The sequence below is a fragment of the Nelumbo lutea genome, chromosome 1 (assembly GCF_056320005.1).
Source record: "Nelumbo lutea isolate HS-2025 chromosome 1, American lotus-T2T, whole genome shotgun sequence".
Lineage (NCBI taxonomy): Eukaryota > Viridiplantae > Streptophyta > Magnoliopsida > Proteales > Nelumbonaceae > Nelumbo > Nelumbo lutea.
The window spans coordinates 192404646-192428561 of NC_142684.1; the positions used below are offsets into that span (position 1 = coordinate 192404646).

At 40.2% G+C, this 23916-nt stretch overlaps 1 protein-coding gene across 4 annotated transcripts in view; it reads left to right on the plus strand.

The window, feature by feature from the left end:
- LOC148880076 (SPX domain-containing membrane protein At4g22990-like) overlaps nt 1-23916 on the plus strand; it is an 81032-nt gene that overhangs the window by 54858 nt on the left and 2258 nt on the right. For all 4 annotated transcript variants that reach the window (XM_088961896.1, XM_088961898.1, XM_088961899.1 and 1 more), the window contains 3 exons: nt 19080-19261; nt 20290-20480; nt 23036-23169. In XM_088961896.1, coding sequence (XP_088818022.1) covers nt 19080-19261; nt 20290-20480; nt 23036-23169 — 507 coding nt within the window. The remainder of the gene's footprint in view (nt 1-19079; nt 19262-20289; nt 20481-23035; nt 23170-23916) is intronic.

Consider the following 23916-nt stretch of genomic DNA (forward strand, 5'->3'; position numbering starts at 1 on the left):
TTGCCTATCTCTCTTCTGTTGCTTCTAGCCCTATTCCCAGGTCTGTGTCAGAAGCTCTTAAGATTCCAGAATGGAGGGATGCTATGAGATCTGAAATCGATGCCTTACACAAGAATGACACATGGGAAGTGGTGGATTTGCCTGAAGGGAAGGATCTAGTCGGTTGCAAGTGTGTCTTTACTATCAAATACCGAGCTGATGGCACCATTGAGAGGTACAAGGCCAGGCTGGTTGCAAAAGGCTATACACAGACATATGGGATTAATTATTTGGAGACCTTTGCACTTGTTGCCAAGATGACATCTGTGAGGGTTCTTCTATCTTTAGCTGCTCACTTTGACTGGCCCCTTTATCAATTGGATGTGAAGAATGCATTTCTGAATGGTAAATTACATGAGGAGGTTTATATGTCTCTTCCTCCAGGGATGTATGGAACTGATATGAAAGGGAAGGTATGCAGGCTGAAGGAATCTCTTTATGGACTAAAACAGTCCCCTAGAGCATGGTTTGAGAGATTTAGAACAACACTTGTTAACTTTGGTTATGTGCAGACACAGTCCGATCATACTCTTTTTGTGAAGAGGAGTGGACCTCTGGCAGTGTACCTCATTGTGTATGTAGATGATATTGTAATGACTGATAATGATGTTTCAGAAATTCATGATCTAAAATCTTTTCTCCATACAGAGTTTGAGATTAAAGATTTGGGGGAATTGAGATACTTTCTTGGCATAGAAGTGGCTCGATCCAAGGATGGGATTCTTATCTCCCAAAGGAAGTATGTTCTTGACTTGCTCTCTGAAACTGGAAAGATGGGTGCTAGACCAGTTGCTACTCCTATTGATATGAGTCATAAACTCTCAGCCTTAGAAGGGACATTGTTAGAAGACAAAGGAATCTTTCAGAGGCTTCTTGGGAAACTTTTGTACTTATGCATGACTCGGCCAAATATTGCATATGCAGTCAGTTGCATTAGCCAATTCATGCATGCTCCCCGAGACACTCATATGGCAGCAGCAGAGAGAATCCTATGTTATTTGAAGGGCTCCCCAGGAAAGGGTATTCTGTTTGCCAAACATGGTCATATGAAACTTGAAGCCTACACCGATGTTGATTGGGCCGGAAACATTGATGACAGAAGATCTACTTCTGGGTATTGCAGCTTGGTGGCTGGTAATGTTGTTTCTTGGAGAAGCAAGAAACAATCGATTGTTGCTCGGTCTTCTGCAGAAGCAGAATACAGGGCCATGGCACATGGAGTTTTTGAATTATTATGGCTAAAATCATTGACGGAAGAACTTGGGGTTGAATATGACAAGCCAATGATGTTGTACTGTGATAATCAGGCTGCCATCAACATTGCTCACAACCCAGTGCAACATGATCGAACCAAGCATATTGAAGTTGATCGACACTTCATTAGGGAAAATGTCTCTTCAGGTGAAGTCTGTCTTCCTTTCATCACATCTGAAGGACAGTTGGCAGATTTTCTCACTAAAGGCATTCCCAAGGCAAAACTTCAGCATGATACCAGCAAGCTTGGCATGATTGACATCTATGCTTAGCTTGAGGGGGAGTGTAGAGAAGATGGGCCGAATGGCCAATAGGCTGTTTATAATTTCATGTTATTTATGTTTTTCTGTAATGGGCCTTATTTTGGGCCCATCCTGTCTATATTAAGTTCTTGTAAATTCTTGCCCAACTAAGGGACAATGTAGGAAACAAAACCGAGAAGGACTAACCATCAAGGATGGACATAGGCATTCGGTTAATAAGAAAGTAGGATGAAAGTACATCACTCCAGAACCATTTGGGAACATTTATTTGGTGCAATAGGGATCGAGTGGTTTCTAAGAGATGGCGGTTTTTCCTCTTAGCTACCCCGTTTTGTTGAGGGGTGTAAGAGTAAGAGGTTTGATGAATAATATCGTGTTGTTTTAAATATTTCTGAAATGGTGTATAAAAATATTCTCAGCCATTATCTGAACGTAGAATTTTAAGATGGACACCAAATTGAGTGCAGATTTCAGTATGAAACTTTTGGAAAATAGAAAATAATTTACTTCTTTCTTTCATAAGATAAAGTCATGTCATCCTTGAATAATCATCAACAAAAATAACAAAGTATTTGTATCTATTGTGTGACAGTATTTTATTTGAACCCCAAATGTCCAAATGGACCAAAGAAAAAGGAATCGACAAACGACTCTCGATTGTAGGACTAAAGGAAACCCGATGATGTTTCCCATACTGACACAACTCACAATCTAAAGTAGAAAGATGACTCAATGATGGAACAAGTTGCTTTAGAGCTTTAAGAGACAGATGACCAAGTCTACAATGCCACTAGAGAGGGGAGAGAGATGAACCACCACCAATGGAGATGGATGACTGAAAAGCAGTTGATGAACCACCACCACCACCATCAAGGTAATATAGTCCATCGGTTTTGCGCCCTCCACCAATCTTTATCCCCGTCTTGAGATCCTGAAATACACAAGATGAAGGGTAAAAGGTGATAGAGCAATTAAGAGACTTGGTCAATTTACTAACAGACATAAAGTTAAAAGGAAATTTGGGAACATATAGAACTGAAGACAAAGTGAACCAGTGTAAACATCACCAATACCACTTATGGGGGAAGTGGAACCATTAGCAAGGGTGACAGTATGGGTAGTAAAAAATGAAGAAAGTGAAGAGAACACACTTGGAGTCCTAGTCATATGATCGGAAGCTCCAAAATCAATGATCCAATGGGAGGGTTTGGATGCCAGACAAGTCATACCTGAGTGGGCAAGTGTAGCTATACTTGGCTGAGAAGTTGCTTGGATTAACCGCTCATATTCAGTATGTGAAATACTCATCGTCTCTTGTCCAGAGGCATTTGTAGATGTAGGTGTCTGACTTGTCTATTGATTTCCTTGTTCCGTACCACCACTAGCCACTGCATGATTTGCCCAAGATGAAGGTGGACCATGCAGATCATAGCAAAAATTAACAGTGAGTCCATCCATACCACAATGCGTACACCTTCTCGGACCATTATTATGTCCTCTACCATGAGCTCCCCCTGAATCTTGGCCTCCAACACGCCCACCACCATGATTGTACATGTGTCCACCTCTACTACCACGGCCTGGCTGACTCTGATGAGCAAAACCTCTACTACCACAGCATGGCTGACTCTGAGTAAATTTTCTTTGCATGATCCAAAATCTCCTTTGTTGTGTCTAAGAACATAAAGTTTACACTACTCTTGGGTTCCATGCTGTTTCATAACCAAGTCATAATCTGTGCATCTTCTTGTTCTCAATCACTGTATTCTTCGGATTCAACTAGAGGTTTTTCTTCTCTCACATGTTTCACTTTCTTCTTAGCTCTGAGAAACACTTCAAAAGATTTGGCCTAAGGGATGTAGTTTTCTCTATTGAGTTTGATGGAGGTCATTTGCACATTCAAGTAGTTAGGAGGGACCGTAACAGATTTGTATTCACTGCTGTCTCCCATGGCTGCCAAAAAGAAATGTTAATTTTTTTATTCACACTAATATGTTACCTCAGCTCACCAACACCCACCACACTACACTCCTGTAGTTGAGCAATCATCACTATTCCACAACACTTGCGGTTGACCATTGCTGAAACATGCACTGTCACAGATTTCAGCAATGGTAGTTAAACAGTCTCCTCCTCTTTCGGCACCTCACAAGAGACCACCACACACAAGAGCATCACACAGCACTTCACATACCTTGGACCACCTGTCTGAACCACATGCCTGAACACAAATCCCGATTTTACTGTAGTAACCCTCATCAGTCCATCAGAGGATGCTCTATCAGCCACCTGAAATGACCACACCACACTCAGCTAGAGGCATTAAAACCTCTAGAAGTAGAAAACGACCACTCCTTTTCAGCCTTTTTGACAAACTCCAAAAACCCTAAGAGAAATCTGCAAAAACCTCAACTAGGGCGTGCAGAGACTGTACAGATCTGAACCAATGTAATATAGCTCTGATACCATGATAAAGTTCAGATCTGTAAACCTGTAGCCTTCAGATTAATCAAGGAAGAAAAAGAAAAAGAAGGAAGAAGAGAAAAGAGAGGAAAGAAAGAGTAAGAATGAGGGGAGAAAACCTAGTTTGAACTGAAGAGAAAAAAATTATTCTCTTCATTCGACCAGGGTGTATTAGTTTTTCTAATTTACATACAAATGGCCATTCTACCTTTATTTAGTTGACACTAACAAGCACAAAACCCATAGGCAGGTTCCTATTTAAATATGCAAAAATCCATTGGTATGATCCACTATATTTATCCCTCACTGATCCTACAACAAGATGAAAGTAAAATCCATTATTGAATGTTAGTCCCAGCTGTATGGGATCTTGGAAGGGGTGGACTGGATATAGACCCAACCTTTGAAATTTTATAAATAAAGTGGCAGCTCTGAGATGTACAACTGTATTCCCATGCTTGTCAACCAAAGATTTTACGATCACAATTAGGGTTGGATTCGAGCCGAGCTGAGCTGAATACTTGGCTATTCGAGCTTGGCTCGTTGAAACTGTGTTAGGCTTGAGATCGAGCTTGATTCAAGCTAGAGACTTGAGGTCGAGCTCGGCTTGGCTCAAAGCTCACAAGTTCGAGCTCAGCTCGGCTCGAGCTTGACTACAAACCAAGTTTTTTTTTTAAATAAAAATTATACGTATAAAAATATTTTTTATTTTACATACAAAAAATTAAGAATTATAAAAATTATTTACTATTATATATAAAAAATTATTATATATAATAAACGTTATTTATTATATATGCTTATATATTTATAGGTATATGTATGTATGTATGCATATAATAAAAAATATTTATTTATAATACCAGGCTCGTGAGCCTCACGAGCCGAGCTTCACTGGGCTCGAGCTTGGCTCGATTAGCAAATAAGCCTATATATCAAGCTCGAGCTTGGCTCGAAGCTTGGTTTAAACTGAGCCAAGCTCGAATAGCTTGTGAGAAGCTTGACTCGTGGCCACCCCTAATTACAATGAGTTGAAAGTCTTCCTCAATAATTATTCTCTGTTAGCTATAGATATAGATGGTGACTCACTTGGTAAGGGATAATACCTTAATTAATAGAGGTATTACTTCATTATCTCTGTAGCCTATTCCCATGCCATACTGTCCAGGATCCCCAAGTAGGAACTTATCAAATTTAGCTTGATGAAGTTCTAACTATGTTCAGACCACAACAAAATGGTTTTTGCTTTATGAGAATTTTTGACCCACTTCCTAATGGTCAAGTTTACTACAGTTGATAAATTCTCCAGTATCTGTTCCTAGTAGATTACTTTGATAGTAACCAACTGAATTGTTACTTGACAGTGTATGTTTCAGCAATGGTCAGTCGTATGGTGGTGAGTGATTAACTTGAGGAGTTAAGTACGGTGTTCTTGAAGTGCAGTGTAGTGGTTTCTGGGTAAGGCAGGTTGAAAAAAAAAATTACAGCCATGGGAGATAATGAACATAAGTTGGTTATGATCCCCCAAGACTACTTGAATGTACAGATGACCTCAATTAAATTGAATGGAGAAAATTACATACATTGGGCCAAATCTATTGAAGTGTTTCTCAGAGCCAAGAAGAAAGCAAAGCATACAAGAGAAGGAAAACCTCCAGTTGATTCCTAGGAGTATGGTGATTGGGAGCAAGAAGATGCACAGGTTATGATTTGGCTGTGGAACAGTATGGAACTTAAGATTAGTGTAAACTTCATGTTCTTAGACATAGCTGTAGAGAAGATGGGCCGAATGGCCCATAGACTGTCATTTCATGTTATGTTATGTTTCTCTCTGTTGTGGGCCTTATTCTGGGCCCATACTCTGTAATATTCTGTTTTTTGTATTTTCCTGCTCACTCAAGGGCCTCTCTGTAATTTGTCAAAGATTAACTTATTAATAAGATGTTTAGAGTGTTAGAGAGAGGTTATGTTCGAACCTCTTACTCTCTAACACTCATTGCCGCCAGCTCTCTCTTCTCTTCCTCTCTTGTTTGTTCATTTTCTGGTTTGCATCTAATCTCAAACAGTTCCATACATCAAGTGGGCTGTCTTTCAACTTGGTATCAGAGCGGGCCATTGCTTGGCGTGTCCCTCATGTGGTTCTAGTTCAGCCAACTACATGAGGAGGTTCTAGGGCTGAAAGTTTACAGTCATCCGCCTGTTTCTTGGAGGTCATTGGAGGGTGCCCAAGTTTCTATACACTTGGAGAAGGGTTCGGTGACCAGGAAGAATCAGAGAGCAAGTTGTTTGGCCTGATTTGAAATCAGAGAAAAGGACTTTCGAAGTTATCTCAGAGAACAAGTGTTCGGCCTGGTTTATAGTTCAAACCAGAGACTTTCTTGCTGTAAGTCTTTTCTCAGTCCTTTGCTGAGTTATTTTTTGTTGTTTGGGAGGACTATTAAAGCATTCAAAGCCCACATACATTCGGCCCACTGTTGCTGGACTGTTTTTCTGGGTTGTTTTGGAAGTGCTATTCGGCTGATTATTGGACTGCCGAGCTGCTGAAACTGATCTAAAACTAAGTGGCACTAGTCTCATCTTCATCCCAGCCTCTTCTTGGACCTATACTGAACACCTTGAAGTGGTTTCTTCTAGTTAACAGTAGGCTGTTAACTACTGCACACTGAGTGTTCGACGAAAGGTCTCTTAAGGACTGTGGCCATATTTTCTTCTCTTTGGGACAACGGCTGTTGAGAACCTGAAATACCTTGTGATTAGAGGTTTGTTGGGTGTCCTTTAAAGGGTGAAACAGTAAAGAAAAAACTACCACCGAACTGGACTGTCACAGTTATCAAGTCTGAACTGATTCTGTGAGCTAGTTGTTGTTGCCTATTCAGCTCAAACTAAACTCATCAAGACCCCAGTACCTTGAGAAACCTATTAAAAATCCTAATTGGAGCCTTTACATGATGGATTTCTCAAGCCTTGAAAACAAGAATGCTGCTGAATATGGACAGATTTTGGGAACCCCAACTGATTCTATGCTGGCTGTAACTACAGTTAAGCTTGATGGGACCAACTACTTGGCTTGGTCACAATCAGTGAAAATCCACATTTGTAGCACAGGAAAATGGGGTTTTATTTCTGGGAGCAAGAAAGCTCCTCCAGAGGATGATCCATCTTATGAGAGATGGGTACAAGAAAACTACACAGTGATTGGGTGGCTTGTGAACTCAATGCAGCCATAGATTAGTCAGCATTATCTGTGGATGAACTCGGCTAAAGAAATCTGGGATAGTGTTGCAGAAACTTACTCCCAGAAGTTGAATGTTGCCAGAGCTTACAAACTGATAAGTGATGTGAAGAATTTAAGACAGGGGGAGAAGTCACTTGCAGCATACTTCTCAGCCCTAAAATCTATATGGCAAGAGATTGATTTGATAGAGGCCGTGACATGGGATACCCCTAAGGATGCTGAAACATATAGGAAATTGGTTGAAAGGAATAGGGTCTTTAAGTTCTTGACAAGGCTGAATTCTGAATATGACATTACAAAGCAAAACATCTTGTCCAAGGAAGATGTTTCATTGTCTCAAGCATATGCTTTGGTCAGCAGTGAAGAAAGCAGGAGGCAAGTGCAGGTTCAAGGGGTCAGTATCAATGATCATTTTGCAAATATGGGAATCAAACCCAAAGGGGTTACAGGAGCCCCCAGTGGCACAGGAAAGAAGGAGGTGGTGTGTGAATATTGCAAGAAGCCGAAACACACTAAGGACAAGTGCTGGAAATTGCATCCCAGTCTTGTCCCTATCCGATTCCAGAAGAAGAATGACAGTAGAAAGACAGGAAGTGCACATACAGCCACAAGTACAGATACAGAGTTTGAGTCTGCAAGTGCACAATTGGAAGCCATGAAAGTTGATTATGAGAAGTTTGGAAGGATGATCAGCCAGCTTGAAGGTGTAACTTCATCATCCAACCCTTCTGGAAGTCCAGCCACCTCTACATTTGCTCACTCAGGTATAAGGGCTTCTGCTAACCATGCATCTACCTCAGGTAATCCCAAGACCTCTTGGATCATTGACTCAGGTGCTTCTGATCACATGACCAACCTTTCCACTTTGTTTGTGTCATATGATTTGCTTCCTGGTCGTGACAAAATCACCTTAGCTGATGGTTCTCTTGCCCCCATTTCTGGCAAGGGAACTGTCAAGCCTACAGGCTCTTTACTTTTATCTTCCACTCTTCATGTACCTAAGATAAATACCAACTTGTTATCTGTAAGTAGCTTGACCAAGTCATTGAATTGTTGTGTAACCTTTTTCCCTTCTCATTGTGTGTTTCAGGACCTGAAGTCTCGGAAGGTGATTGGGAGTGGCCATGAAGCGAATGGAATATACTTGCTCGACACCCCTGGCCAATGCTTTGATCATCCCAAGAATGCTGCTTTTGGTTCTACTTCTTCAGAGCCAGTCAGTCAAATTATGTTGAGTCATTGTCGGTTGGGTCATTTACCTTTTTCTGCTTTAAGTCATTTGCTTCCCAAACTGTTTAAGGGAGAAAGTGTGTCCAGTCTCAATTGTGAGTTATGTCAGTTGTCAAAGCATTGTAGAAAAAATTACCCTGTGAGCAATAAAAGATCCTCTTTTCTTTTTCATATTGTACACTCTGATGTGTGGGGGCCTTACCACTTATCCTCTATGGGGGGCTACAAATACTTTATCCTGTTCATTGATGACTTTTCTAGATTCACTTGGATATACTTAATGAAATCCCGAGACGAAGTCCCGAGACTTGTGAGGCAATTTCATGAGCTTGTTTTGACTCAATTTGGTACCAGAATTAAGGTTTTCAGATCTGACAATGCAAAAGAGTATTTTGAGAAGAGCTTATCCTTGTATCTCTCTGACATGGGGGTTATTCACCAAGGCTCCTGTGTTAGAACCCCTGAACAAAATGGAGTTGCTGAGAGAAAAAATAGACATATTGTTGAAGTTGCAAGGAGCCTTTTATTTGCCTCACATGTTCCCACAAGATTTTGGGGTGATGCTGTACTTACTGCTACCTATCTCATAAACCGTATGCCATCCAGGGTTTTAGGGTTTAAATCCCCCTTCAGTCTTCTTCATCCAGATAAGGATCTCTTCCCAATTCCTCTTCGTGTGTTTGGTTGTACCTGTTATGTTCACATTCCAAGTGTGTAGAGACACGAGTTTGAACCAAAAGCCCACAAATGCATCTTCCTCGGTTACTCCCCCACACAAAAGGGTTATTGTTGTTTTGATCCAAAGACTGGCACCAGACATGTCTCTATGGATGTTACCTTTGATGAACTTTCTCCTTTTTATGGTTCCTCTCAAGAAGGACATTGTCAACAGGGGGAGAGTCTGTCACAAGTTTTTGCTCTTCCCCTTCCTGTCCCAGTTCAGTCTCTTGACAAATCTGTATCCTCACAAAATGAATCAAAGGAGGATCAGCCACTTCATTCCTCTTGTCCTAGTGCTCCTATTTCTTTACCTCCTCGTCCTACCCATAATCCCAAAGTGTATCAAAGGCAGAGATCCAGGAATGAGCAAGTGGTTTCCCTTACAACAGATGAGGCTCATACCCTCCCAATCACAGATGAGATAACAGGTATTGCTTCAGCTCCCTTGGAATCCCCCTTCCCAGATCTTGATGTCCCCATTGCTGTTAGGAAAGGAAAGCGGAAGTGTACTGCACACTGCATTTCCAAACACCTTTCTTATGACCTACTTTCCCCTTCATATTGTGCCTACCTCTCTTCAGTTGCTTCTAACCCCATTCCTAGGTCTGTATCAGAAGCTCTTGGGATTCTAGAATGGAGAGATGCCATGCAGGCTGAAATGGATGCTCTACATGAAAATGGTACTTGGGAGGTGGTGGATTTGCCTAAAGGGAAGGATCCAGTTGGATGCAAGTGGGTTTTTACCATTAAATACAGGGCAGATGGGACTATTGAGAGGTACAAGGCCAGACTTGTTGCAAAGGGCTACACACAGATGACATCTGTGAGGGTTCTTTTATCTCTGGCAGCTCACTTTGATTGGCCTCTCTATCAGTTAGATGTAAAGAATGCATTTCTGAATGGTGACTTACGTGAGGAGGTCTACATGTGTCTTCCTCCAGGAATGTATGGGAAAGATATGCAAGGAAAGGTATGTAAACTGAAGAAATCTCTTTATGGCCTCAAACAATCTCCTAGAGCCTGGTTTGAGAGATTTAGAGCTGCACTTGTTAAATTCGGCTATGTTCAGACACAGTCAGATCATATTCTTTTTGTGAAGAAAAGTGGGTCTCTAGCAGTGTATCTCATTGTGTATGTTGATGACATTATAGTGACTGGTGATGATGCCTCTGGCATTCTGGGCCTTAAGTCTTTCCTCCGTACAGAATTTGAGATTAAGGATCTGGGGGAGTTGAGATATTTCCTTGGCATAGAAGTTGCCAGATCCAGGGATGGGATTCTTATTTCCCAGAGGAAATATGTCCTTGATTTGTTGTCTGAAACTGGAAAATTGGGTGCAAGACCAACTGCAACTCCTATTGATATGAGTCACAAACTTTCAGCTTCGGATGGAACTTTGTTGGAAGACAAAGGGGTCTTTCAGAGACTTCTTGGGAAGCTTTTGTACCTGTGCATGACTAGGCCAGATATCGCGTATGCTGTCAATTGCATTAGCCAGTTCATGCATGCTCCTAGAGATACCCATATGGCAGCAGCAGAACGGATTTTGTGTTATCTGAAAGGTTCTCCAGGAAAAGGAATTCTATTTGCCAAACATGGTCATCTGAAACTTGAAGCCTATACTGATGCTGATTGGGCTGGAAATATTGATGATAGAAGATCTACTTCAGGGTATTGCAATCTGGTGGCTGGTAATGTTGTCTCTTGGAGGAGTAAGAAACAAACAGTTGTGGCTCGATCCTCCGCAGAAGCAGAATATAGAGCCATGGCACATGGAGTCTCGGAATTATTGTGGCTAAGGTCCTTAATGGAAGAACTTGGGGTAGATCATGACAAACCCATGATGTTGTACTGTGATAATCAGGCTGCCATCAACATTGCTCACAACCCGGTACAACATGATAGAACCAAACATATTGAGGTTGATAGACACTTTATTCGTGAAAGAGTCTCCTCTGGTGAAGTGTGTCTTCCATTCATTACTTCTGAAGGACAACTGGCAGATTTTCTCACCAAGGGCATTTCCAAGGCAAGGCTTCAACATGACACTGGCAAGCTGGGCATGATTAACATCTATGCTCAGCTTGAGGGGGAGTGTAGAGAAGATGGGCCGAATGGCCCATAGACTGTCATTTCATGTTATGTTATGTTTCTCTCTATTGTGGGCTTTATTCTGGGCCCATACTTTGTAATATTCTATTTTTTGTATTTTCCTGCTCACTCAAGGGCCTCTCTGTAATTTGTCAAAGATTAACTTATTAATAAGATGTTTAGAGTGTTAGAGAGAGGTTATGTTCGAACCTCTTACTCTCTAACACTCATTGCCGCCAGCTCTCTCTTCTCTTGCTCTCTTGTTTGTTCATTTTCTGGTTTGCATCTAATCTCAAACAGTTCCATACATCAAGTGGGCTGTTTTTCAACTATAGCCAAGGAAATTTGAGATCATGCAAGGAAGATTTATTCAGGACAGGATAACACCACCAGAGTATATCAGCTCTATCAAGAGTATTTTAGTCTGCATCAAGGTAAACAAAGTCTTGAAGAGTATTACGTTAGTCTGAGAAATTTGAGGAATTTGTTGAGTGTGTATCACCCCCTTACATCTGATGTTAAAATTCAGCAACAATAGAGGGAGCAGCTAGATTTAACCAGATTTTTGGTGGGATTGAAGCCTAAATATGAACCGGTGGGGGCTCAGATACTAGGTGGTTCTGCCCTCCCCTCTCTTCAGGAGGTGTTTGCCCATCTTCGGAGGATTTCTGTTGACTCTTTAGAGAACCCCACCATATCCGATAAGATTGAAGGGATGAGAGATCCATCATATGGATAGCCGAACTTTGCCTGTAGGTAGGGCGAAACTTCAAAAATTTCTCTCTCATATGGGAATCATATTCCCTGTTTTAGAAAACTGCATTTTCAAGGATCAATCTTGAACCCTAAACCAGAACAGATCTGAAACCAAAAGGTAGGAGAGGAATATACCTAATACGGAGTAACAGTAACTCCCAACGAAGGTGTTCACGCCCAAGGAAAACGCCAAAGACTGTTCCCACTGAAGATGATACAGCGTAGGGTGGAGCAGAATCAGTAGGTGGTTCTTTAGCAAGAACCAAACTCTTCAGCAAGAATTTGATGGAGGGTGAGTGAGCACGACTTCAGATCAGTTTTTCATCAAAAACTGATATCAAGAACGCTTCTTGATCACTCCTACAGGTGGAGATCGAACTAGCTATGGCGGCAGCAATAGAAGGAAGCAAGAGCAGAAGATGGCGTCAGTCTCACTGGAGCTGTCTTCTCTCTTGAGTCTGTAATCTTGTTGGGTGAACTAGGGTTCGCCCTCCTCCTCTATTTATAGTCTTAAAGAGAGCTTCTCCTAATCCCATTAGGAGTTTCCTAATCCAAATCTCATTTGGATTTGGACTCTCTTTAAGAGATAAGGATAAACCCTTATCTTATCTGCAGATAAAGATCAACCCTCCTAATCTTATGAGTTTCCTAATCCAGATCTTTATTTGGATCTGGAGTCTCTGAGTGGATAGGGATAACTCCTTATCCTATCTGCTGATCTAAATCCCAGAACCGCCCCTCTTTAATTAATCAAAGTAAACCAGTTCGATTTGGGCTTTAGGCCCATTAAGTCCATGTGCTCACTTATTCTCCAAACTGCTGCCTAGTTGGGTATCCTTGTATGGCGTGGGACCCAAACATTGATCTACACATCAGCCACATGGGTTCAGCCCAACCTCTGTTACAAGGCCTGGCCGAATTCACTGTAGGTGACAATGAACCCCTAAGCCCATCACCATGGGCTCTTAATGGGCCCAACATTTACACTAAATGGTCCCTGGGTCAAGCCACCTTATAAAAACCCAAGGACTGTGAGCAGATGCAAGATTAGCCCATCAGGCATTACCCTCAATGGTCTTACACTTAACCTCTCAGCCCATAATTATCAAACATTGCCCGACAAGAGAGGACCTCTCCCTCGGCTGCAAGGAACAGTGCTGCACCCTCTACTCACATGGATCTCGGGAATTAAAACCTTTTGCAAACATTTTGAAACCATAATATATATATGTATATCTCTATATAAATATATTTTGCAGAACAAATTTCAACGATTGAAATCGGCTGCCGACAACTTTGGTTTCCATCAGAGAGAGTGCATCCCTGATCATTCACTTTGTCCGACAAAGGGGCTGATTCTGTCACTATGATCACCCACTCAGATGAATTCTTGGACTGTCCCAACATACCCAGGTTTTGACCCCCTCTAAGGATCTCACTGATTGGCATATCAAATATAGCCCAATCCAACACCTAGTGCAGTATCATAATTGAATCTAGGGGTTAGGTGTAACATTCCGGTTTTGCCCATCTATCTCCAAGGTCCAGGGCAATACTGGAATTCTAGTCCGGTTCAGGGTTTCAAGAAAACCCACACTGCATGTACCTCAGGTCTCACCCTAGTAGCTGAGACAAGCCACCCCAACCAACTTGGCGGCACGTCAGTGTCAACCTTGGTAGGATAAATCTCCCCAGATCTATCCAATGGCTGTGAAGATTCTAAACTAACACGAGTCTCATATGTGTCCAGTTAAGGGTATTACACAGAAACACACCACAATAACATGAATCAAATATGTACTTTATTCATTTACAATAAATGTCATAATGTACATCATTCTGATTGGAGCTAAGGGCATACACTGTCTAACAAAGACTGCCCTTGCAGTGGCTAGAGGGGGTGGCCATGGTGGTAGAGGAGTAGCTCATTAAGGCCAGCCAGGCTGTGGTGGTAGAGGTGGACACATGTACAGTCGTAGTGGTGGGCGTGTTGGCGGTCGAGATTCAGGGGGAACTCGTGGTAGAGGACGTAATCATGGTCCGAGAAAGTGTACGCATTGTGGTATGGATGGGCACACTATTAATTTTTGCTATGATCTACATGTTCCACTGTCATCCTGGGCAAATCATGCAATGGCAAGTGGTGATATGGAACAAGGGAGTCAACAGACTGGTCCGACACCTTCACCTATAGATGCTTCCAGACAGGAGACGATGAGTATTTCTCGTACTGAATATGAGCAGTTGATCCAGGCTACTTCTCAGCCGAGTACAGCTACGCTTGCCCACTCTGGTATGGCTTGTTTGGCATCCAAACCCTCCCATTGGATCAATGATTCTAGAGCTTCCAATCACATGAGTAGGACTCCAGGTGTGTTCTCTTCACTTTCTTCATCCTCTACAACCAACACCGTCACTCTTGCTAATGGTTCCACTTCTTCCATAAGTAGTATTGGTGATGTTAAACTGGTTCATTATCTTTGTCTTCAGTTCTATATGTACCCAAATTTCCTTTTAATCTTATGTCTGTTAATAAATTGACCAAGTCTCTTAATTGCTCTATCACCTTTTACCCTTCATCTTGTGTATTTCAGGATCTCAAGACGGGGATGAAAATTGGTGGAGGGCATGAAGCTGGTGGACTGTATTACCTTGATGGTGGTGGTGGTAGTTCTTCAACAGCTCTTCAGTCATCTCTCACCCCTCTCCAGTGGCATTGCAGACTTGGGCACTTGTCTCTTAAAGCACTTAAGCAACTTGTTCTAGCATTAAGTTGTCCTTTTACTTTGGATTGTGAGTCGTGTCAGTATGGGAAACATCATCGGGTTTCCTTCAGTCCTAGAGTCGATTATTGTATGTCGAGTCCTTTTTCTTTGGTCCATTCGGACATTTGGGGTCCAAATAAAGTAGTGTCACACAATGGATACAAGAACTTTGTTATTTTTGTTGACGATTATTCAAGGATGACATGGCTTTGTCTTATGAAAGAAAAGTGAATTATTTTCTATTTTCTAAAAATTTCATGCTGAAATCCGCACTCAATTCGGTATTCACATTAAGATCCTACATTCAGATAATGGTCGAGAATATTTTTATACACCCTTTCAGCAATATTTAGAACAACATGGTATTATTCATCAAACCTCTTGCTCTTACACCCCCCAACAAAATGGGGTAGCTGAATGAAAAAATCGCCATATCTTAGAAACCGCTCGATCTCTGTTGCACCATATGAATGTACCCAAACGTTTCTGGAGTAATGTTGTGCTTACATCTTGCTTTCATATTAACAGAATGCCTATGTCCATCCTTGATGGTCAGTCTCCCTTGTTTTGTTTCCTACGTTGTCTCATTTTCCTCTTACTCGGATTTTTGGGTGTGTGTGCTTTGTTCGTAATCTTGGTCGCAGACTAGACAAACTGGATGCACGATCTACAGAGTGTCTTTCTTGGCTATTCTAGGACCCATAAAGGGTACAAGTGTTACAATCCCAGTTCTCGGCATTGTTTTATGTGTCTCGATGTTACCTTCTTTGAGTCGGTTCCATTCTTTTCTAGGTCAGATGTCTCTTCCCCTTCTTCTTTTCTTCCGCTTCCCATTCCTGTCATGGACCCCATTCCTCTTGTTCCAACTGTGCCTAAGTCTTCACCTCTGGTGCCACTTCCTCCTGCACGGCCACCATCCATCAAGTGTATACGCATCGACATGCACCGGCCCCTCCAGCTTCTTCACTGTTGACGAATCCAAAAGTGACTTCCGTAGCACCATCATCCCCCATTTCTGACATTGACCTTCCCATTGCCTTACGGAAAGGTAAACGTAGTTGTAAACCTCATCTTATCTCCAATTATGTTTCTGTTTCTCACCTATCTCCATCCCATTGACAATTTGTTTCATTGTTATCTTTTGTTTATGTTCCTAAGGATGTCCAGGAAGCCCTCTCTCTGGGTTGGTGTCAGGCGATGGAAGAAGAACTCTCCGCTCTAGCTCATAATTATATGTGGGATCTCACCACTCTTCCCCCGGGTAAGCATACTGTAGGATGTAAGTAGGTATATACGGTCAAGTATTTGCCTGATGGTAGTGTTGAAAGATTGAAAGCTTGGCTGGTTGCTAAGGGTTATATGGTATTGATTACACAGAGACTTCTCCTATTGCCAAGATTGGTTTTGTTTGTGTTTTGATCTCTCTAGCTATTATACGTGATTGGCCCTTGTTTCAGCTTGATATTAAGAACGCCATTTTGCATGGTGATCTTCTTGAAGCGGTGTATATGGAGCAACCTCCTAGGTTTGTTGCTCAAGGGGAGGATGGTAAGGTGTGTAGGTTCAAGAAAGCTATTTATGGACTTAAACAGTCCCCTCGTGCTTGGTTTGGCAGATTCAGTGAAGTCATAAAGATGTTTGGCATGAAATAGTGTCAGGTTGACCATTCAGTATTCAGCTATGACTCTGATGCGAGGAAGATTTTGTTAGTGGTTTATGTTGATGATATTTTTATTACTGGCAGTGACAGGCCCGGGATTGATAGGTTGAAAACATTTCTGCATGACCATTTTCAAACAAAAGACCTTGGAAAATTAAAATACTTCTTAGGGATAGAAGTGGCAAGGTCCAAATATGGTATTAATTTGTGCCAGAGGAAATATGTACTTGATCTATTGGAGGAGACAGGCTTATTGGGTGCCAAAGTCATTGAACAATTTTGATTTTTAGTGATGCTTCTAACTAAAAACATGTTAATACTAAGTTTAGGAACATGCAAAACTGAGGATAAGGAGATGGCGCCAAACAATCTAATGTCTCCCTTCCCAGAGATGGGAACAAAGGATTCATCAACAATGGATGCCTTGTCTCTACCAGAGGATAAACAATAAAATTAGGTGTGAATATAACTTCCAACAAGTGTCGTTGGTATGCTTCAGCTGCTTGCAATGGTCATAAACTAAATCCCTCTTATCTTCCTTCCTTATGTCCCTTTCCTTGTCACCCCCAAACTTTGGTTTCACTATTGCTAGAGCTGATTCCATAGGCTAAAACTACAACATAACCTTTCTCTTACTTTCTCCTACTTTCTTCACACTCTCTTTGGTGAGAAGTTGTTGTCACACAATATCATACTCTGAATTCAGATCAGCTAAGAATTCAAAAACCCTATTGGTCTCAACCTGTTTTCTATAGGTTTTGGCATCCTTCTGGTTTTCCCATTTAATGGTTTCTAGGTGATTAATTTCATACCATAAAGATTTCAAGGTAGAGAAATAAATTGAGACTAATTTCTCTCTTTGCTTAAGATTATTTACTTCACATTTCAGTTCATAGGCCCTAGCAACATTAAGTGGCTGAGAGTAAGTTTCCTTCATGACTTTCAAATCTCCTTAGTAGTTTTTTCCCACAAGTAATTTCGGCTAATGTGAGGCTGCATGGAGTTGCACAGCCAAGTCATGACTAAATAGTTCTCCTGAACCCATTTGGCCTATGATGGGTCTTCCTTGGTTGGTTTCTTTACATCCCCATTCACATAGCCCAGTTTCCCTCTGCCCCCAATAGCCACCATAGCTGGCTGAGCCCATTCCAAGTAATTAAAAGCATCAAATTTGACAGTGGTGATCTGAAAAGTGTTTTCAGTCATGTTTCCAGCCCCTAAAACACTTTCCCCTTGAATCTTTAACTCAGTTCCTACCATTTCTATAAGAGGTTTATCAGAAGAAAACAGTTCTTTGCAAGAAACCTCTCAAAAAAAAAAAACCTTTTATGCTGGAACAGATCTGGTAATCAACCAGAAGTTGTGCTCCCCCAGAAAAAAGAAATTTCTGTCAATTTAGAATGCTGAAACTGGTCTAGAATTTACCCAGAAAACTGTTAACGGTCAGAAAACTGAGACCGAGAACAGAAAACTAATCGTAGGGCTAAGAAAAACCCTAGAAAAAAACTCTGAGAAATCAAAAACTCTCAGCCGCTCCTTCCAGATAGGTCTGATCTATCTCTAATTGGTGTCATTCTCAAGGGAAAAGGAAAACTTACCTAGAAAAGGCTGATTGCCACTTCCAATCCCAAACTGAACCCTAATCTTGAACTTTCTTGTTCTCTGATTCTCCCTGTTTTCCAGACATTCTCCAAGACTCTACAAGCCCTTGGACGTCTGCTGAACCCTTCCAGTAACCTCCAAGAATCAGTGGATGGACCAATCTCTAAAGTTCCAGCCCTTGGAAGTTCTCATGCAGTCAGCTGGATCAGACACACATGAGAAACCCTAGGTTGGCTTTGATACCAAGTTGTCTGATGAGGACTGTAATCAGTCCAATTTCTGATGTAAATTCAGTAAGAATGATAACAGAAAATAGAAGGAGAAGATAAGAGAATAGAAAGAGGAGAGAAACAGAGGAGAGAGATGAGAGAAAGAGTGTGGGTCAACTAGGAGTTGCCACCCCACTCAGTTATTTATGTTAGCAACATAAATAGCATGGCAATTACACTAATGCCCCTACTGCTTACATAAACAAACAGGCTTAAATAACTAACATCACGAACAGCAACCTAACAGCAAATATAAAAACATAAAGCAAGCATGCAGCTTATCTATATAAATCCAAGTTTTGTTAGATCTGAATCTGACATTTTGATCAGGTTATTAAGCAGGTTAGATCTGATTCAATGCTGAATGACTTAAATCCTGCTTATCTATATCCCTATGTTTTATTGTTCAACTGGATCCATTGCTATGGGCTGGATAGCTTAATTGTTACAGGTCTATACATGTCTGACAAGGGCTGAGCATCGATATAAGTATTTTTACTCTCTGACTAGGATTGAGTGTATTGAAAGCCTGTTTTGAAAACCCAGACATAGGTAAATATGCCCACTCCGTAGGTCCTGTCCTAGAAAAGGTGTCTATTGAAATTCTGAATCTTTGCTATTTCTTTCACCAATTTTTATGCTATTTTGGAAATCTAATACATTAATAAATATTAATGATAATGATATTTAATAGGAAAACTTACAAGACAAAATTCATGTTTCTAATGGCAGAAGCAGTTGAAAGCAAACTGGAAAATGGCCTTACAAAACCTTTGCTTTTAAGTTCAGAAGAGAAGGAAAGAGATGAAGATGATGACCAAGAAGTTGATGGTAGTGAAGAAGCTCCTGAAGAATCACATAGACCTGCCACTTCAATTGCATCTGCATATCATTTACTTACACCATCTGTTAAGGTTTAAAGTTCATTTCATTTCTTGTGTGTACTCATAGTGTTCAGTGTTTCACTTTTTCAGTATGTGTGTAATACACACTATAATTGTATTATCCTGAACTTGGTAATCTCTATTTGAATGCATTATGAAGTCAGCATGGTAGAATTCTTCTATTATTCACTGTTATCTAAATTACATATGCAATCTTGATCAATTCCATGAACCATGTCTGACATGGGTATGCTAAGAATGTACTGTATCCAGGTATTATTGATGGTCAAATGGCTAGTACTTGCTAGCTCATTGGTTTGTAAGAAAGCCATTGGTGAGGATTAGTCCACACCCCTTTCTTAAGGAAGCAGTCGAGCATAACTTAGATGGATATTTCTTGAAAATTAGGGATCGTCAGATGTAGTTCTGTAGGAGGTGCATATAAAGACTGGGGAGGTGACACTACCATGTACTCTGGTCAGATTAGATATGAAGGTTCTAGTTGGATTAGGATTGTCTACATTTGTTATAGCTCTAGAGTCATTCTCCTTGGTCTTTGAGATTATGAAGATTGAGGGGGAATGCCCAAAACTCCACATGGTTATTTGATAGGATGATTCATGGTTTGGTTGGCCCTTGGTGATTGCAGCATTACATCCAAAATGGATTCCTAAGTTACCTATTCTTAGGCTGATCTCTGATAGTAGGGTTGGGAGAACTGTCTTAGATTGAGGATCATCTATCCTGAATAAATTCTTTTATCAAGGGCTCTCTCTTGTATTTATGATTTTGTGGTTGTTTTCTGGTTGTTCATTTTAGGTCAGGGTCCTTATAGTGCACCCCTCTTTTGCATTTTTTGTATCTGTTGTTTCTAATAACTTTCATTGTTATGATCAAACAATTAATTGTATTTATTCCTACCTTGTTGTTTTCTAGTTGTTCATTTTGGGTTAGGAGTCCTTATAGTATTCCCTTTATTTGTACTTTTCTACCTGTTATTTCTTATAAATTTTATTGTTATTGATCAAACAACTAATTTATATCTTTCCTTTCTTCAGGTCCAGCTATTGATATATTTCATGCTCAAATATGCAATGGAGATTTTACTTTCCGAATCTAGTGTCATTACAACATATTATTTTGGTTGGACAACCAGTTCAGTGGCAATTTTTCTGGCATGTCTTGGATTAACAGTTCTTCCAGTAAATATTGTTGTTGGCAGCTACATCAGCAACATGTTTGAAGACAGGTAAAATTTTAGATAGGGCATGGTTTTAATGTATTAATGACTAATGTTGTCTTTGTGGGTAATGATTTGTGGTTAGCAGTCAAGAACAGCAACATTGATATATCTATCCTTAGCTTTACTGGCTTTACCATCTTAAAATATTTCAGCAACAGAATGAAGAAATTATTGTGTAATTGTTTATGCCACATTTTCCGATGTGTATATCAATATTTTGGGAAGCATTCCTTGAAGTGAGAAATTTTACCCAAAAGATCTATTACTATAGGACCCAAAATGTCCCTAGACTACCTCTTTTTATAGAACCTGTGAACATTTTATTAGCTTTGATGAAGACAACATAATTCCAGTTAAGTTGCTTGAGATCAAACTCTCATATCTACAAGGTTTCGAAATATTTGAGCCTTTGTAATTATTTTCTTGAATTTATAATTATTTATTTATATATTTACAATGGCCCCGCCTTCAATGCATGTATCGATGATTTGATGCAGACATGTATTTTGGAGTTAAAACTAGGGGCTTAAAGAGTACAATGCTAGAAAAAGTGGGGCCAAGCCTGTATTTTCTTGATTTTCTTAAGCTCAGTATTTTGGCCTTTATAAAAATATACCCGGAACATCTAATACTGCATTACGTTGGTTCAGAAATTTTTCTCAGATAATATTCTTTTAACTTTTAATAGGTGTTTTTGGAACTGTATTGATAAAGGGGGCATACCCCTAATCATTAGTCAAACAATACGTGTTTTAAAAGACAAAATTACCCCTGTGTTAATGTTCTGTTACTGTATTAATGTTCTTAAGCTCAGTATTTTAACTTTAATGTTCTGTTACTGTATACAGCCTTATCGGGCATATTGCATCATTGGGGTCCTGATACACCTGTTTACAGGTGTTTCGGGAACCCCCTTTTTTAATAAAAACATACGCTTAAATATAACCCCCAAAAACCAGGTTTTGAAAAAAAACTAAGAAAGAAAATATAAGCGCACATGGTGCAAAGTACCGATACACGGGCATATCGATACTTTGAACCATGTATACAGGGATATCTTTTATCCAATAGAGGTGTGTGGTTTAACGTGAGAAAACAGGTTTAGTATGAGAGCTGTCACTGTGCAAAAGAAAATTGCCAAAAGGTTGGCCCATATCTAGTTGACCCATCCCAAGACCTTGGATGATCAGAACTTTCATTGGATAATGAGCCTAGATGCGTGTAGTTTAAAAACATGTGGTGTACCCAAATCAGTAGCCTCCAAAGGAAGTTGGTTTAGAACTGTTTGCAAAAAGAAAGGAAAAGAAGAGAGAAACATGTAGCTATTCGGTGAGGTCCTTGAATAGGTTTTTATTCTATAACATGCCTCCTCATGTGAAGGCCTATTGGGCTTGATGTCTGGACAAATATAGGCCCACCCATACCTTGTGCTGGAATTTAATTAATCATAATAGAGCCGACAAGGATCACACACTAAACCACTTGGTCAAACAGGCTCTGATGCCATCTCAAGGAACTGTTCCACCCAAAAGCTTAAACTGTTAGGTGAGGTCCCTGAACAGGTTTCTATTCTCTAACAGTATGAATAAAAGTGCATTATGGCTGAATGAGTCATTATGCTCCATAGCCTGTCATATGCATCATAATGTGTTGTCTTTTCATGATATGTTGGTGTTAGGTATGTACTCATGAGTTTTTAACAATACTTGATGTTTTACACACAAGTTCTATGTTTTCTTAATAATTTTCTTAATATTGCCTCCATCTGGAATATTTTATGCCATTTGAAAATTGTTATTCAAAATAAACAAAAAAGTGCTCCATTTACAAAGGACTTAAAAATTTCACATAATTGAAGTAAAAAAAAAAAGGATTTACTGAATTGACACTTGTTATTAACCACAGAGCTCATTCATAGGCCTGGTTGTTTGCATTTTTAGTAGAAGAGTCAGCAATGTTCAATTCAACTCATAAGAGAAGGAACATTGATTCACTGAAGAAGTTAGAATGCTCCAAGTTGTAGCTCATTTGCTTGGTCCGGGCCTGGCCTGCCCTGTGTGTGAGCTTGATGTGGGTCTGGGCTGGTCTGGTCCAGGCCTGGAAGAAAATCATCAGACCCAACCTGGAAATTTCCTGGCCGGGCTTGAGTGAGCAATGCAGGCCCAGGCAGAAATGATTAAAATCCTACTAAGGTAGAGGGGATCTTAAGTTTGCTAAGCAGAACAAATGCAGCAATGTTACCAATACAATGTCATTGTCCCAATGATCAATGTGTTAAAATAATGAACATAGTATAATGAGAATTATACTTCTAGGTGTTCTTGTAAGTAGTCGGTTGGCATTAAACATCTGTACTTACAAATCTATACTTTTTTTACTGCATGGCCATGAAAGTATTACTGAAGACATATTTCTTCTTTTGGTTGGATATGATCCATGAGTTCTTCTTTTATGGTCAAAGTCCAATTTATGATCTATGTACTGACATGCATGCTATACCTCAGGGAGTTACTTCTGCCATAACTAGCTGATCATTCTTTTTTCCTTTATATTAATTGCAGGCAAATTTTGCTCGCATCTGAAGTGATGGTGTGCATAGGAATACTGCTGAGCTTCCACATAATAAGCCCATATTCTGTGCCCCAATACGTCTTCTCAGCCCTTGTCACATTCGTAGCTGCTGAAGTTCTTGAAGGTATAGCCATGACAGCTTTATTCAAATAAAATTTTAATAATACTTGCTCCATCATGAATTCTATAATTGTCTTGCTAAGCAAAACATTTTATTTAAAGAAAATGTTTTGCTGTCATTAGTAGTCAAGACCATTCATATTTCATGATCTATATATTAGGTCTGTTCCTTCAGTATGTCAGTGGTGGAAACCATTAGATGGATGTACCCTATGGAGGACTGAAGTTGTAACAGAAGGTTTAGTGGTATTTATGCACAAAACTAACAGAGGGAATAGAGAACGGAATTGTGAAGGAGATATGTAATGTTTCTACCATAATCCTAAACCTTGGATTGGAGTGTCACCAACCCAAGGGATGGGAATGATGAAGTTTCATCACTACAAGAGGTAAATAAGTGGGAGATTAAGTTACAAAAAGTTTATTAAAAGAGGGCCATTACTCGATGTTGGTGGTTCATGTTGTATGGAGTGTTCGGGTAGACTGATAACCTCAGGCATTTTTAGCTTGAGGTGGCCACTCTCAGACTCAGAGACCAGAATTTTCATTATTGTTAGCTTGACATTTTGCCATTGCACCAAACAGTGGCCCTTAATTTTGAAGGAAAGTGTTTGTAGGGAAAACTAGTATTTCATCAGGAAAAGAAGCTAATTTTCAAGGTAGCCCAATAAAAGGTTCCTAAAGAAAAGAAAAATTCAAGTATCTAAAGAATTTAAGAGGTCAGTTCTAGCTGTCTAGTGTCAACAAGTTG